At 33.1% G+C, this 14,521-nt stretch overlaps 1 protein-coding gene across 3 annotated transcripts in view; it reads left to right on the plus strand.

Moving 5' to 3' along the window:
• Positions 1–14,521, plus strand: part of LOC125070197 (oxysterol-binding protein-related protein 9) — an 89,386-nt gene that overhangs the window by 26,263 nt on the left and 48,602 nt on the right. For 2 of the 3 annotated variants that reach the window (XM_047679948.1, XM_047679947.1), the window contains exons 2-8: positions 532–660; positions 3,611–3,790; positions 4,011–4,088; positions 6,357–6,407; positions 7,972–8,041; positions 8,924–9,016; positions 10,656–10,767. In XM_047679948.1, coding sequence (XP_047535904.1) covers positions 532–660; positions 3,611–3,790; positions 4,011–4,088; positions 6,357–6,407; positions 7,972–8,041; positions 8,924–9,016; positions 10,656–10,767 — 713 coding nt within the window. The remainder of the gene's footprint in view (positions 1–531; positions 661–3,610; positions 3,791–4,010; positions 4,089–6,356; positions 6,408–7,971; positions 8,042–8,923; positions 9,017–10,655; positions 10,768–14,521) is intronic. The other variant, XM_047679949.1, reaches the window with a different exon arrangement.

Genomic DNA, 14,521 nt, shown 5'->3' on the forward strand with positions numbered 1-14,521 from the left:
AACTCACAATAAATTGCAATATTTTTTTATTTTAAAATACAAAATAATAACGTTTTTGGACATAATTGCAATCATCAATTGCAATTATGTCATTTTAGAGAAATTTTAAAAATGACTTTTTAGAATATTTTTGCCCTCATTCAAAATGTAAAATATGATATAATAGATTTGCACAATAGTCAATGGTATGTCTGTATGTAAAAGTATACCACTCTGATTTATTATGCAACTGTTAACAATAACTTTTTTAACATTAGTCAACTAATGATATTTTTAAAGGTATTTATTTAAAAAAATAATGACCTACCTCCTGGACTATAAAAAACATTCCAATTCTATTCATACAATTGTCAATATGTCTACGGTTTTCATTGTATCATTCAAAAATGATCTCGATGAAAAATCAAACAATAAAATGTCATGTATTTATACATATTTAAATAATACTACTTATTTATTACCAAAATCATATGTAAGTGATAAAAAATCTTATAAGCTAATTTTTTTCATATAATTTTTATTTATTTCCAGTCAAAAGAGAAAATGACGCGTGGCGTGAGGCGCGGCTGCGTGAGACTCCGAGCAGCAGTGATTGGTATAGATGATGAAGACGATTCTACCTTTACTATCACAGTGGATCACAAGACCTTCCATTTTCAGGTGAAACATTAAATTGATCTGAATACGTTTACATTAACACTTATATATATAACAAATTACACTACTTGTTAAGTAATCGTTACTGCGTCTATATGTGTTTTCTAACCAGGAAGGTGCTAATACCGCCTAAGAACAAAGATATGCCAGAAAAATGTGGATCTTTAAGAATAATCGCGCGTTCAAATCCAGACAAGCTCCACTGAGTTTCATTGCCTTCATTTGTTTTTAAATCTAGAGCTCTGTAGTAATAGAAAGCAAATCAGATACCAAGTTCATTTACGGGCTATTATTTTTAAATGACTTTTTAAAAAAAAAGTCAAAGTGTTTTGTACAAGGCCAGCCCGCCAATCGTAAGTGGTCATCGTAATTATTCTATTACATAATTTGTAAACTTATTTCATCAATTAATTGATCGTTGACGTAATGGCCAGCTTATCGCTGCAGATCCCTAGGTACTAGGTTCAAACCTAAAGTCGGAACAAAAGGTAAGTAGTTATTGGCTTTGCTGCTCAGAACTTGTCGCTGCCCTGAACTCTCCGATCGTATTTAATTGCCGTCCTATCGAATTGTGAGTGTAATAAAACAGAGGCTGTACTATTTCTTATGCATTGCGCGATCGATTACTTAATTACTAATTTTCTTCCGCTATTAACATTCAATGAACGAATTTCTTTTTGCTAACGGAAACCTCGTAAATTATTTGCTCTTGGCATCGACTTCGCAAAGTTTTGTATACAACTTTACAATTTTCTTATTTTATTGTAGTTTCTCGATGTCTTCGGAATCAGCTCTCCAAGTCGGTTTGCCTTTTTAATTGTAAATTTTTATTTACTTTCTTGCTTCGTTGCATGTTTATAAAAGCCTATGTCACTATTCAGACGATTGCTTCTTATGTCGTCTTAGATTTTCGCGATTATTACACATTGAAATAAAACTAGTTTTTAACGGATTTAATCGCGTATATTAATTATTTTAACATGACGACGTTTCGAGCACTTTGCAGTCTGCCCGTGACCACGAACACTTCTTTCAATGCTTCTTATGTCACTATTCAGTCCACGAACTATCTCTATATACATATGTCATATCTATTTATCTGAATGGGTGTGTAAAGTACGGACAAACCAACAAATACACTTGTGTATTTAAGTGTAATATACAGGTGAGTCTACTATAAAGTAGAGGACAGTGATTAGGTATCGAAACTTGCATAAGGTTATCATACGAAACGTAGAATTGTATAAAATAGTTTTTTTCTAATTTAAACACGAGATATCGAAAATAATTTCACTTTTTGCCTCAATAACTAATAAATAACCTTATATTTTTCCGTATCGACCTCAAGTTATGATAAAAATAAAACATTTTTATCTAGCTTCATTATGGTAATAAGAGACGTCACGCCTCTGACTAAAAATCTGACTCCAGTCGGTTGGATCATTTTCGACTGATATTAGTCACTGGATATGAAATTATTTCGTATATGATTCACACGAACATTAGCCTAAAATGTTGTCTCTTAATCATATCTAAATGATACTGAACTGACTGAGTATTCAATTTTGGGTACACTTTTTTATTTCGTTTTCCTGAACAATTGTTGATTTTTGAATTAGAATCAATAAATATATACTAGAGAGTAATGCAAAGTGTTAAACCATTGACTAAAATAAAACGCAAAGCATGCATAATCCAGACAGGCTATATAACATACAAATATAATTGTATATAACTAACATGACTGTATTTTTGAAAGATGTTGAAAAAGAGTAACTACTGAGTTTCTTGCCAGTTCTTCTCGGTAGAATCTAATTTTCGAACCTGTAGTAGCTTTACTTAATATAGTTTGTTAAATGACGATTCAAAAGTATTTGTAAAAGCCTAATTGAATAAAGTATATTTTGATTTTGATTAAGAGGCGAGCCAAATGTAAATGTTAACTAGCGTTTAAACGTAGCGTAGCGTTTGTTAGCGTACTTATTCCTTAAAGACCGGTAACGCACCTGCAACCCCCCTGGTGTTGCAGATGTCCATGGGCGGTGGTAATCACTTTCCATCAGATGAGCCTCCTGCTCGTTTGCCCCCTATAAAATGCCCCCTATAAAAATAAAAAAACGTTTCCAATAGGATATTTTAACGTACGGTCAAAATTGGGTAATTTCGTCTGTTTTAGTCAACTAAATCGGAATGCACCGGGCTTGCGGAACGAGCGGTAACCACATCTCATCGTGACCTCGGCTTACTTTTATTTCGGATGAATCACTATGAAATCCTGCCTTTCTCTCGCATTTCCGTTTCAATGAATGCAAACAAAAACTTTTCGAATACTCGACGAGAATACTAATTTGTACGATGTTATCGGCTGCAGTCCATTGAACGATGTTTGTAAATGCAAACGGCCCATAAAAGCGCTTATTTTATTTTAAAGGTGTCGTAATAAATTAAATAAGTTTACTGGATCGGCTGATTACTTTTATGTTAATGTCATTCACCACAATTTTATTATATATTATATTTATACAATCTTTACAAGATCTGGTGAAGGGATTTGGAACAAAAAATATCATAGGTTATTGTGTTTTTAACACCATGTACATTGTCATATGTATTATCAAGGAATAAATATTCGTAAATAATTCTTTCGTTTTGTATATTTTAAAGAGAATTATAAAATCAAATTAAATTTAAAAATAAAATATTTGAAACAAGTATTTTAGCATACTGAAAATCTAATAAGTTTAATTCACTATTCATAGAAGTAGATTATACTAAACTAGCTATCGCCTGCGGCTTTGCTCGTGTTTAAGGGGTTGGTCGTCAATTATTATGCGTAAAAAAGGAGTCTTCATTGGAGTATAGCAGAAATTGATAGTACTATTTGCTGACTATATTCCACAATATATGTGATTTAATAAAATAAATCTTAGTTATCGAAGAAATTGCTCCACAGGCTCGTGACGGTTCGGAGCGTGAACGTTGGGTGCGTGCGTTAGAGGACACAATCGCACGTCACGGGCGACGCGAGCGCTGGTCGCGCTGCGTGCCCGCGCCTGCGCATCGACACGGCGATCTCGAACGACGAATCGCTGAAGCGGATGCATACTTGCAGATCATGATAGAATTAGTGTCTGTAAGTTGATTACATTTAATAGATTTCTCATGTGAATACTTTTAGCTAAATGAATGTATTTAAAATTTTGTTGCACGAGTTGAAATTCGCAATATCACCATGTCACTATAAATATACATATATTCATTTTTAAATTACGGTTATATAAATTCGTTTTTATAATTAATCTGTTTACATTTTGTACGTAATTGTTTAAATTAATCAATAACTATTTTTGCAGAAAATGAACACGAGGGTATCAGAATTGCCAGATCCACAAGAGAAGAATAAAGGACAAGTCATATTAGACCACTCCAACGTAAGATATAATAGCAATTGAAACGAAATATAAATCCAATAATTAAAAAATATATCACGTGACCTGACAGCAACGAACGAATCCAATACATATAACATTTCTGGGATTTTTTGTAATGTCAATCTTATTAGCAAATAATTTTTAGACGTTCATAAGATTAGTGTCTATACCTTCACTCTCTTGTATTCTGTCTCGCTCACACCTATGGGCAATATAGTGCACTGTCGGTTAATATAATATGCATCGCTGTGTTTGTTCGTTTCACTACACTAATATATTACTCCTGTCATTCGAATGCATATAGACAGTAACTCTCGTGAGACAGCGTTCATACTTACCTCTTTAATAAAAATGTAATGACACATTTTGCGCTAAAGAGTTATTAAACATTAGTAATTTTATCGCCTAGCCCTTTCTTAGGTTTTACTCTTAAGTATCAGTGATTTTAAATTTGAGTTATTAACTGCCCATTTAAAAAATGCATTAAGAGACTTCGTATAAAAATACATCGTCCATGCACCCTAATAAGATTCGAATTGCTATATTATTTATGACTATTATGTAAATGTAAATATGAGCGTTCTTATTTGTATAATATAATTCGCTGAGTCAGATATTTTACGCCTAAGGGCGTGGACCCATGTCTACGGTGCGGCGCCGTTTGCCGTGCAACGGTACGGCACCGCCACCGGCAGATGGCGCGGCGCCGTGACGCACCCGGCGTCGTGCCATTTTTAAAATTTTAATTTTTATAATCTTCCTTTGACTTGTCCCAGAGAACGGACATGCTTCCACTAGTGAAATCAAAAAGTCTAAATCAAAATCCTCCGCCATTTTATGCAAAAAAACCGCACTATGCAACTGATAACACAATAATAGTGAGCACGTGCCGGTATACGACGCCGTGCGGCGACAGTGACGTACCGTTGCTCGGCAAACGGCGCCGCACCGTAGACATGGGTCCACGCCCTAACAACGATACTTGTAAATGACGAGTGATCCAAAGTCATCACAAGTATAGTAACAGCAACCATTTGTAAAGGAAGGTTCATACTTGCGTACGGTACTATTTGTCATCACACTAATTGTTTTCATGAATAAAAATAGAAGGCTCCGTATTTTGTTACAGAACTATCCAACGACGTCATCATAATATAGGCTAAAATCAACTTTAAAACTTTTATACGGAAATAGTTTCAAGGCCACAATCATATTAAGTCATGACACTTAAAAATACTACATTTTCACTTATACTTATTCCAATAATACACAATGTCAATTTAAAACGACATTGTATACTTCAATAGTATGCTATGTATGATTTCCTTTTTAATTATATTTTAATTTTGACCACGGTCATATTATTTTCGAACGACAATTGTAACCATGACGCAGGCAACTCTATAGAAACTTTATGTAAAATAATAAAAAAGGTATGTTCGCAGTTCAAATCCAAATGCAATGGATACACTAATCAATATCAACAAAAAATTTTTATTTTGTATTGAAACGAGCAAGTTTTTTATCTCGCTGGAAAAATGCGTTACGCCAGTCCCACGTCACCCGTTGCTCAGGACCCCCAGTGTAGTACACCGTAATACCCACTAAAAACTAGCTCTACCCTCTCCGTCCATTCGGACGGCGTCAAGGGATCGCTTTCGCATGCTACCGTAAACGCCAAGCTCACTTCAACTGAGACCAAAATCACTGAGAGCAAAATTGAAACTTTTAAGGAAAAGGGGGCTAACTTCCATTGTATATATGAAATTACATAAATTGTTATTAAACTATTCTGAATAACAAGACCAGTCAAGAAGATCTAAGTTAACGTTTATCTTTAAGAAATTAACTATTTAATAATACATAGATTTATTAGAATTCGATAATGATTTTTCACAATTGAACTATTTGTAGTATAGTATATGATAATTGAGTAATTGAGACTCAACTGTCAATCTTCCTCACTACAACTTCATCTTCCATCCTGCCTAATTGCCTCCTTCGATGTTCTGAACTCGAAAAAACTAAACATCGCTTTTACTTTATTAAATTAAAAAACCACTTTCACACATTTTTTTTCACATTCAAGCGAAAATACTTGAGAATATAATTGAATCACCTATTTTTTTTTTCAATTGCTAAATTTTGTCATTATCATACACTAACATGCATTATTATCGAGACTAACAATTTTCAACCTTATACATATATAGTTAAAAGCGTTTTTCTTTTATGACACTCTTAAGTTATTATCTTTTTCCTTTGCAGGCAATGTTGGATAATATAAAACATTCCATAGTGCTTCTTCAAATAGCTAAGGTATTTATTTTGTTTTACTAATATTTTATACAGATCTTCCAAATAACACGGAAATCAAAACAAGAATACATCGAGTTTTCGAACAAAACAACACAAAAATATTATATACAGGTCTCCATAAAAATGAAATACTTTAAATCTGATCATATGCTATTATTACCCCAAATATATTGCTCGAAAATAGCCTAAGAAATAGTAAGTACTTATCAAGAGTATGTAATGTTTTGTGTGGTTTATAAAAAAGTAATTTGAGTAAAGTAAAGTCACACCACGGTGAGGTACTATTTGTACACGGAGTAATCGTGGACATTTTATAACTACTGACACGATGTTAAAACTCACATAATCGATAAAATCGGGATATACACTAATACTCCCATTGGCCATATATACTGTTAATCCGGCTCGAAGGACCAACGTCTATACCAAATGATGAATTAAACAAAATGTACTATGTACAAAGAAATATTGTATAAATAACTTAATACAATATAAAATCGATGAATATATATAATAATCACAAAATATATAACCAGCTATTTGGAAATATCAAAATATAAATTAGCGCCATCTATAATATTTTTTTATTTAAATATTTTGAATTTAACAATTTGTGTATCAAATTGATTCAGTAATTTTGATATTAACGTGTTAGATAACACGAGATAGTACATCCGTACTGACAGTACTGTTACATTACCCACTATAATATTTGACTTAACGTATTAACTGTTGATGTTTCTGAGCCGTTCCGTTACATTAAATGCTCTTGGTACCTAAATCTAGTTGCACTTTATTATATAATTATAAACGATAAAACTTCTAAATTTTTACTTTTGACGTCCAATCTCCTATAGTTAATAAATAATTTAGATTATGTAAAAATAATACTGAGTATTAAGAAGATGTTAAATTATTAATATATATTGAAGCTTCAAATTCACGTTAAATATATACAGTGTAAACTCCACGTAACGTCACTCGATTTAACGACAAACTCCCTAAAGCGTCGAAATCACTTTGGTTTGGTTTAGCTTGTCTTCCACACAATGATATACTCTATATAGCGTTACACCCACTCTCAATAACGACACATTAAGTAATAAAAAGATATTTTTTTTGCCAAAATTAAAAATAAAACATTGTTTATTATCCGAGCCCGTAATTAACAGTCGGAATCATACATACCGAACTTTTTACGAAATCCGTTCTTTAGTTTACAAATTGTGATTGCTTGCACGCATAAAGGATCTATGGAAACAGCAAAATTATTTAAAAAAAAAAAGTACTTTTTTATCACTAAGATGCCTCAATACCGCACCGTTATGTATAAGTAAAAAAATACAACAAATTTTCTGGTGCAGTAAAAGACATCAGACGAAAATAACAGACCATACGCAATAGCGTTCAAATAATAATTGTTTTATTTAACTACTAACACTAGTCTGAATTCATCGACAATTCTCGTTATATAGAGTTTACACTGTATATGGTAGACAATTTTATATGTAATTAATAAATAGTAGTTTTAGCATTTGTTTAATATGTAGCGTTTTATTTGCAGAACACGGTGAATCCCGTGAACGGTGTGTACCAGGGACCGACGAATCCGTCACAGGAACATATCAAAGAAGGTTAGTGTACGTTACTTTAAGGTTAGTGGGCCTTTGGATAATGCATTGTTCACTTATTAAATTTTTAACGTTCGTCCTCTCCGGTTAGCCGAAACAAAGATAATAAAAGTGAATTAGGGGTAGTAAAATGACACTAAGTCCCCGGTATCTTATATATAAGGATACTGAGAAATTTGTTTGTTCTTTAATATACGATACCGTTTGAAATTTGATACGTACATAATTTTTTACGTGAAGGTTTTGATAGTTTAGTGTAACTCGCCGCTAGATGTCGCTGCAGCACATCAACTTCAATATCGTTCAGTCAATTGCTATTACATGGACAAATTGTACGCGCGTATATCGATATAGTATAAACTATATATTACAATATATATGTATATATTATAAAGTTGAAATAACTTAAATTTCAAATATAAAAAAATATATGATGACGAGCTGGGATTAGAATTCAGGACCCCTAGATTTAGACAAGAGAATTCAGACCCACTGGACCGAGGGGGAAGTCTAAAAACCAAAGGCACGAAAAACTTGACTATAGGGATAACATTATTCGAATAAAAAATGCTTTTACGAAATATCTATCAAGAATTCAATCGACCCATGTACACGGCCTTCATCGTTTACGAAGAACTTCGTCAGTGTCGTACACTGGCCCGCGTTGATCCGTCTCCATCGATTATAAACTTCTGTTTGATATTATTATATATAATACTTACAAAAAGACGATTTTAATAAATTATATCGATTTCATCCCAAAAAAATTACCACTTTACTAGTATTTTCATGCAAACATACAAGGTAAATTCTGTACTGTTATGCTGCGTAGTCGGTTAAAAGAACTTAGCACGTAGTTTGATCAGTCAATATTCTTGTCCCCAGATCTGTCCCCTCGCGTGGAGCTGGGCTCAGAGTGTCGCGAGCTGTCGTCCCCCACACACGTCATCCAACCCCTCGATCACATCGATTCACCCAGTTAGTAAATATTATGATGTACTATTTTTAATAAAATATAGTTGTTTATGTATATATCTATAAATTACGTAACTTGTCTTTTAGTTTGTATGTTCGTTTCGAAATTTTACGTATCTCGTCAATTGATTCGATTATTTTTGTATGATGGTAATTTTAATAATAATATAATATAATATAATAATAATAATTCTTTGTTTTTCTACAAAGAATAATTTGTTATACTACTATAAAAATAGGTTTTTTTTTGTTTTCACACAAAAACAACTAATCCGAGTGAATAGACATTTTTTATATTACTTTAGTTTATATTAGACGGAAATAGGCTTTACAGTATGTTAATATCTTGCATATATTTTGAGATATAGTTTAATATTTTTAAGCAGTCAGTCAGATATAAATTGTTTGTTCAACCTCTTTTGAAGTGAACTGTCACATACCTGTTAATAAACAAAACAAATGAGGATTCGCACAAATTATTATTTGAATTATTCTAATAACATATTATTTTTAAACATTACCACATTCGATTAATATGCATTCACAATACGTTCGTAAAATTAATTAAAACTTCGTGAAGCTATCGTTGACGCTGGTGTGACTTATGATAATTTCTAGTATAGTATCAATAGGTAACACGCGACTCAAATGGATAATAGCTTACAAAGAAAAAATAAACAACTTTGATGCGATGTCATTGGTCGATTTTGAGTAATATGTGGTCTGCATTATGTATTCGTGAAATTCGTATTTCGAATATCAACGATTTTTTTATCGAAACTGTTAGTAAAATTAAACTAGATATAAATAGATGAGCGGAATATTGTTCTTTTAAACGATTTACTCAAATATGACCATAAAAGGGTTCTGTAATCTTGTCTAAAGAAGTTTAACGTAAAAATCGTACCTTAATTAAAAAAAAAAATTTTTTTATGCATAATTTGCTTAACAAGGACACTCTTTGATACTCCGAATCATAGGTATAGGAACAGTAAGGTAAAAAAGAATCTGTATTTTCCACTGGTGTACTACTTCTGTACTTCTACTACTACTGGTGTACTAATTCTTTACAAGGGAAGGCTTAGTAGGTAAACATATTCAAATTTTCATCCGACGTCTACATTTGTTGTTGAATGAGGTGATTTATAATTTATTATAATGAATAAACAATTTATCAAGAGTGGATATGCGTGAAATGGCTTTATTTCATTGATACCTTTTTATTCGATACACCTTATCGAAAGCACCTAATATACGTAATACTACAACATAAATTACATATTCTCATCTTAAAAAAAAAATAACAATAATAAGTTAAAGAAATGAATATGCAGAGTAACTTTTGAATTTGTCGTTATTATTTTTATTTTTTTTTCTAAACTATCTGTCACGAGATTTTTTATTTAGAACGCAATATTAAGTAACACAATACTAAGGGAACCTTCGGCTTATTTTTGCAGAATGTCACACATGAGGTGTGATGTGTCCGCACGGATATCGGTTACGCCCAAACGAGATCAACGACCTCTTAAAATTCACTTTGCTGAGACATCTCGCCTCTTATACCAATTTATTATTAATACCATTGTACATAAGTAGTATTATTTTAAAATTTGATTTAATACATTCGTCTGTTTAACAGGACAAGCGATGTCGTTGTTGGTACCGGACACGTCGTACTCGTCGTCTGAAGGGGAAGATGACTTCTACGACGCGGACGACGAACCAGCCGACACCGTCGTACCTGGCCCGAGGTAAGTCAGCCTTAAGAATATTCGAGATTTACAGTAGTCGCATATAATGTTTGAAATCTCACCTTAGTAATAAGCAACAGTAACATTATATGCTATAATGGGTTGGTACCATCTGACTGCCAACTCTAGAACCGCGCGCTCATTGGTCGAATCAAATGGCGAGCGCGTCTTCGGCTTCCTGTTACACCATCCGTCCTTTTTTACGAAATCAATCCCACAGATTACAGGAAAGCGAGAAAAAAGAAGTTGTATTGCGATAAGAGATCACTTTCAATTTCACTCGTGGAGTGATGAAAACCGACTTTCAGTGATGAGCAATTATGAGGCGTGTTAATTGTTATAATATTTTTTATTATCAATGTTGCATATCATATGTTGGTAGAATGTATGATGATGAACTTGATGATGAATGGATGGCACCCACAGACGGGCTTGCACAAAGCCCTACCACAAAATCAAATCAGATGAAAAAATCATACGTTAAAGGTTATCATTACACATATATAGATAAGCACTGTACTTTAGGTGCTGTTTAGCACTGTACTTTAGGTGCTGTTGGCTTAAACACTTATCGGTAGTTCGGTTAATATACTACCGCTTATCTCCAAAGAGTAAAGAGAGTAAGAGTCGAGATGGCCCAGTGGTTAGAACGCGTGCATCTTAACCGATGATTTCGGGTTCAAACCCAGGCAGGCACCACTGAAATTTCGTACTTAATTTGTGTTTATAATTCATCTCGTGCTCGGCGGTGAAGGAAAACATCGTGAGGAAACCTGCATGTGTCTAATTTCAACGAAATTCTGCCACATGTGTATTCCGCCAACCCGCATTGGAGCAGCGTGGTGGAATATGCTCCAAACCTTCTCCTCAAAGGAGAGGAGGCCTTTATCCCAGCAGTGGGACATTTACGGGCTGCTAATGAATAAGAATAAGAATAAGAATAAGAAAACATTTATTCAGGACAAACACACATTACAAACACAAAATTCAAAAAGAATAAGAAAAGCAAAAAAAGATAATAATTAAACATTAACTAATGACAATAAGATAACAAAAGACAAAAAAACAAAAAAAAAGAACTATATATTAAAAGAAAATAAAAACAAAAAAAAAAAAAAAAAGCAACAAATTTATATACATACACAAACACAATCTAATCTTATAATGTCTGCAACCGTGATGTGTCCTGAAGAGGTGTACCATTCAGCTTTTATGTTGGGTTAGGGCCCAACGCTGATTTTCAATGGTACCCTTTGTGGCTGTGACGAGCCGTGACAAAGTGATAAACAAAACTAAACTATAGTTATATCAAATAATATAATATAAATAAATACGTTACATACTTAATACAATTCATAATGTTATTCATAATAAATACATGCAAAACAATCTATTAAAATAATAAAATAATAATTTTATATTATAAAATAAAATTAGACATACCCAATAAAAATAAAAATAAAATAAATAAATAAATAAAAACATAAATACTATTTATGACGATTGTAGTTGTAAATTATATAAATATGACTTGTACTTGATACGAAAGTTGTACAAGGTTTTTAAGATCAAAAGGGGAGGTGGTAAGTTATTCCAACACTTCGTCGCTGCATATCGAAAACTACCACGAAAGTTCACTGTTTGATGTGGTGGCACACTTAGCATATACAATGACGCTCTTGTGGGATACAGTTTATTGGTGTCTTTCATCCAGCTCAATTTGTTGTATAGGTATAAAGGGGCTTTATGTTGAACAATACCAAAAAGTAAGACTGCAAGATGTAACTGTCTCCGATATTCCATCTTGATCATTCGTGCGTCATTAAGAAAAGGGGTTACGTGAGTGCGGGGCGGTATTTTAAAGCAGTACCTGATACAAGCATTTTGTACACGCTGAATAATATTCTTTGTTCGTGCTAGTAGTCTTGGCCCGATAACAACATCAGCGTAGTTAAGTTTAGATAGCACTAAAGAATCGCATAGTTTAATTCGCATGTCCACACTGAGGACATCTCTTATTTTATATAAGACTTTAAGCCTATAGAAGCAATTACGCGCTGTATCAACCACATGCTTCTCAAATCGTAAATTCTCATCAAATATTAAGCCTAAGTTCCGTGCCTCTGTGACGCGTTGAATTTTTTCACCATTGATCTGTATCAGTGGATTTAAATGACCGATTCGGCTAATTTGATTTTTAGTCCCTAAAACAATGTATTTAGTTTTGGTTGGATTTAATATAAGGTTATGTGAGTCTGACCATTCTGATATACGATTTAGATCCTCATTTAATTTTAGAATGGCTAAGTGAAATGCCGCAGGCTTAAATGATATATACATCTGTATATCATCAGCATAAATGTGGTATTTGCAATATTTAATGCTGTTAACTATATCGGCACAATATAGTGCGAAGATAATTGGCCCTAGTATGGAACCTTGAGGAACTCCTCTATTAACGGGGCAACAGTCAGAAATGGCTCTTGAGCCATTATCATTCAGCACCTCCACAATTTGTTTCCGATGAGCTAAATAACTTGTAAACCATTTTATTGTATCAGTAGTGAATCCGTAATATTTTAATTTTGTTAAAAATAATGATCTATTTATAGTATCAAAAGCCCGAGAGAAGTCCAATAAAATGAGAATTGTAATCTCACCTTCGTCTTGCGCGCATAAAATGTTGTCTATTACATCTAATAAAGCAGTCGTGGTACTGTGATGTTTTCGAAACCCTGACTGCATGGATGGCAGAATATTGTTAGATTCTAAATAAGCTGACAGTTGGTTACAAACAATCTTTTCTAAAATCTTTGATATGCAAGGTAATATGCTTATGGGGCGTAAATCTTTGAGTTCACTTATATTGTCTTTTTTGGGAATGGGTCTCACTAGTGCGGTCTGCCATTGGGTAGGAAATACATTGGTCATAATAGATGTGTTAATAACTCTAGTAATCACGGATAATGTATTTGACAGCGTCAATAAAATCATGTCTAACGAAATGCCGTCAACACCCATAGCATTTGTTTTTAGAGAGCGCAGTATTTTTTGTACTTCAATTTCATTAGAAGGCAATAACGTGAATACTGCAGTACCATGTTTGTGCGATTCATAATAATCAATGAGAGATTGTGAAATATAGTTGCTACCTGCTAATACTAATGCTATCTCCAAAGAGCGGTACTATATTAAGACAAAAGTAGTGACCTAGCCATATAGTTTTATATACTCTATTCCAACCGTAACAGAAGAATAGCCAAATAAACAACATTTGACAGCAAATTGACGCGATATGGATTTGCGTCAAAATGGCGTTTTGAACGTCGACGAAACTGATGTCGGAATTTCGGAAGTAAAATTAAAGTGGATATAAGATAAATAAAGATATATTAATCATAAACTCATAGTACCACGTATCTTTGCTTAAACACAGACTTCTTACATGGTCAAGTTATCGTCAAATACGTAGTACACTTACGGTCTCAAAAACCGTGTCCGCATCCGATTGCCACTTATTACCACCACGTGGTAATTGCAATTAAAAACAACGTTCAAACAAAAATGCGAACATTTTATTTTTACTGTCGAGACCCCGTATGTATTCGGGCAAACCAAACGCAAACGCGATGCTGAAAACAGCACCCCATACTAATTTTCAGTACAAATATCTATTATTTTTTATTGTCGCTCATCTAACCGGAACACGACAATACAAAGTATTACTGTTTGACAGAATAAATTTTGATTGGGT

Source organism: Vanessa atalanta, chromosome 17, assembly GCF_905147765.1.
Source record: "Vanessa atalanta chromosome 17, ilVanAtal1.2, whole genome shotgun sequence".
NCBI lineage: Eukaryota > Metazoa > Arthropoda > Insecta > Lepidoptera > Nymphalidae > Vanessa > Vanessa atalanta.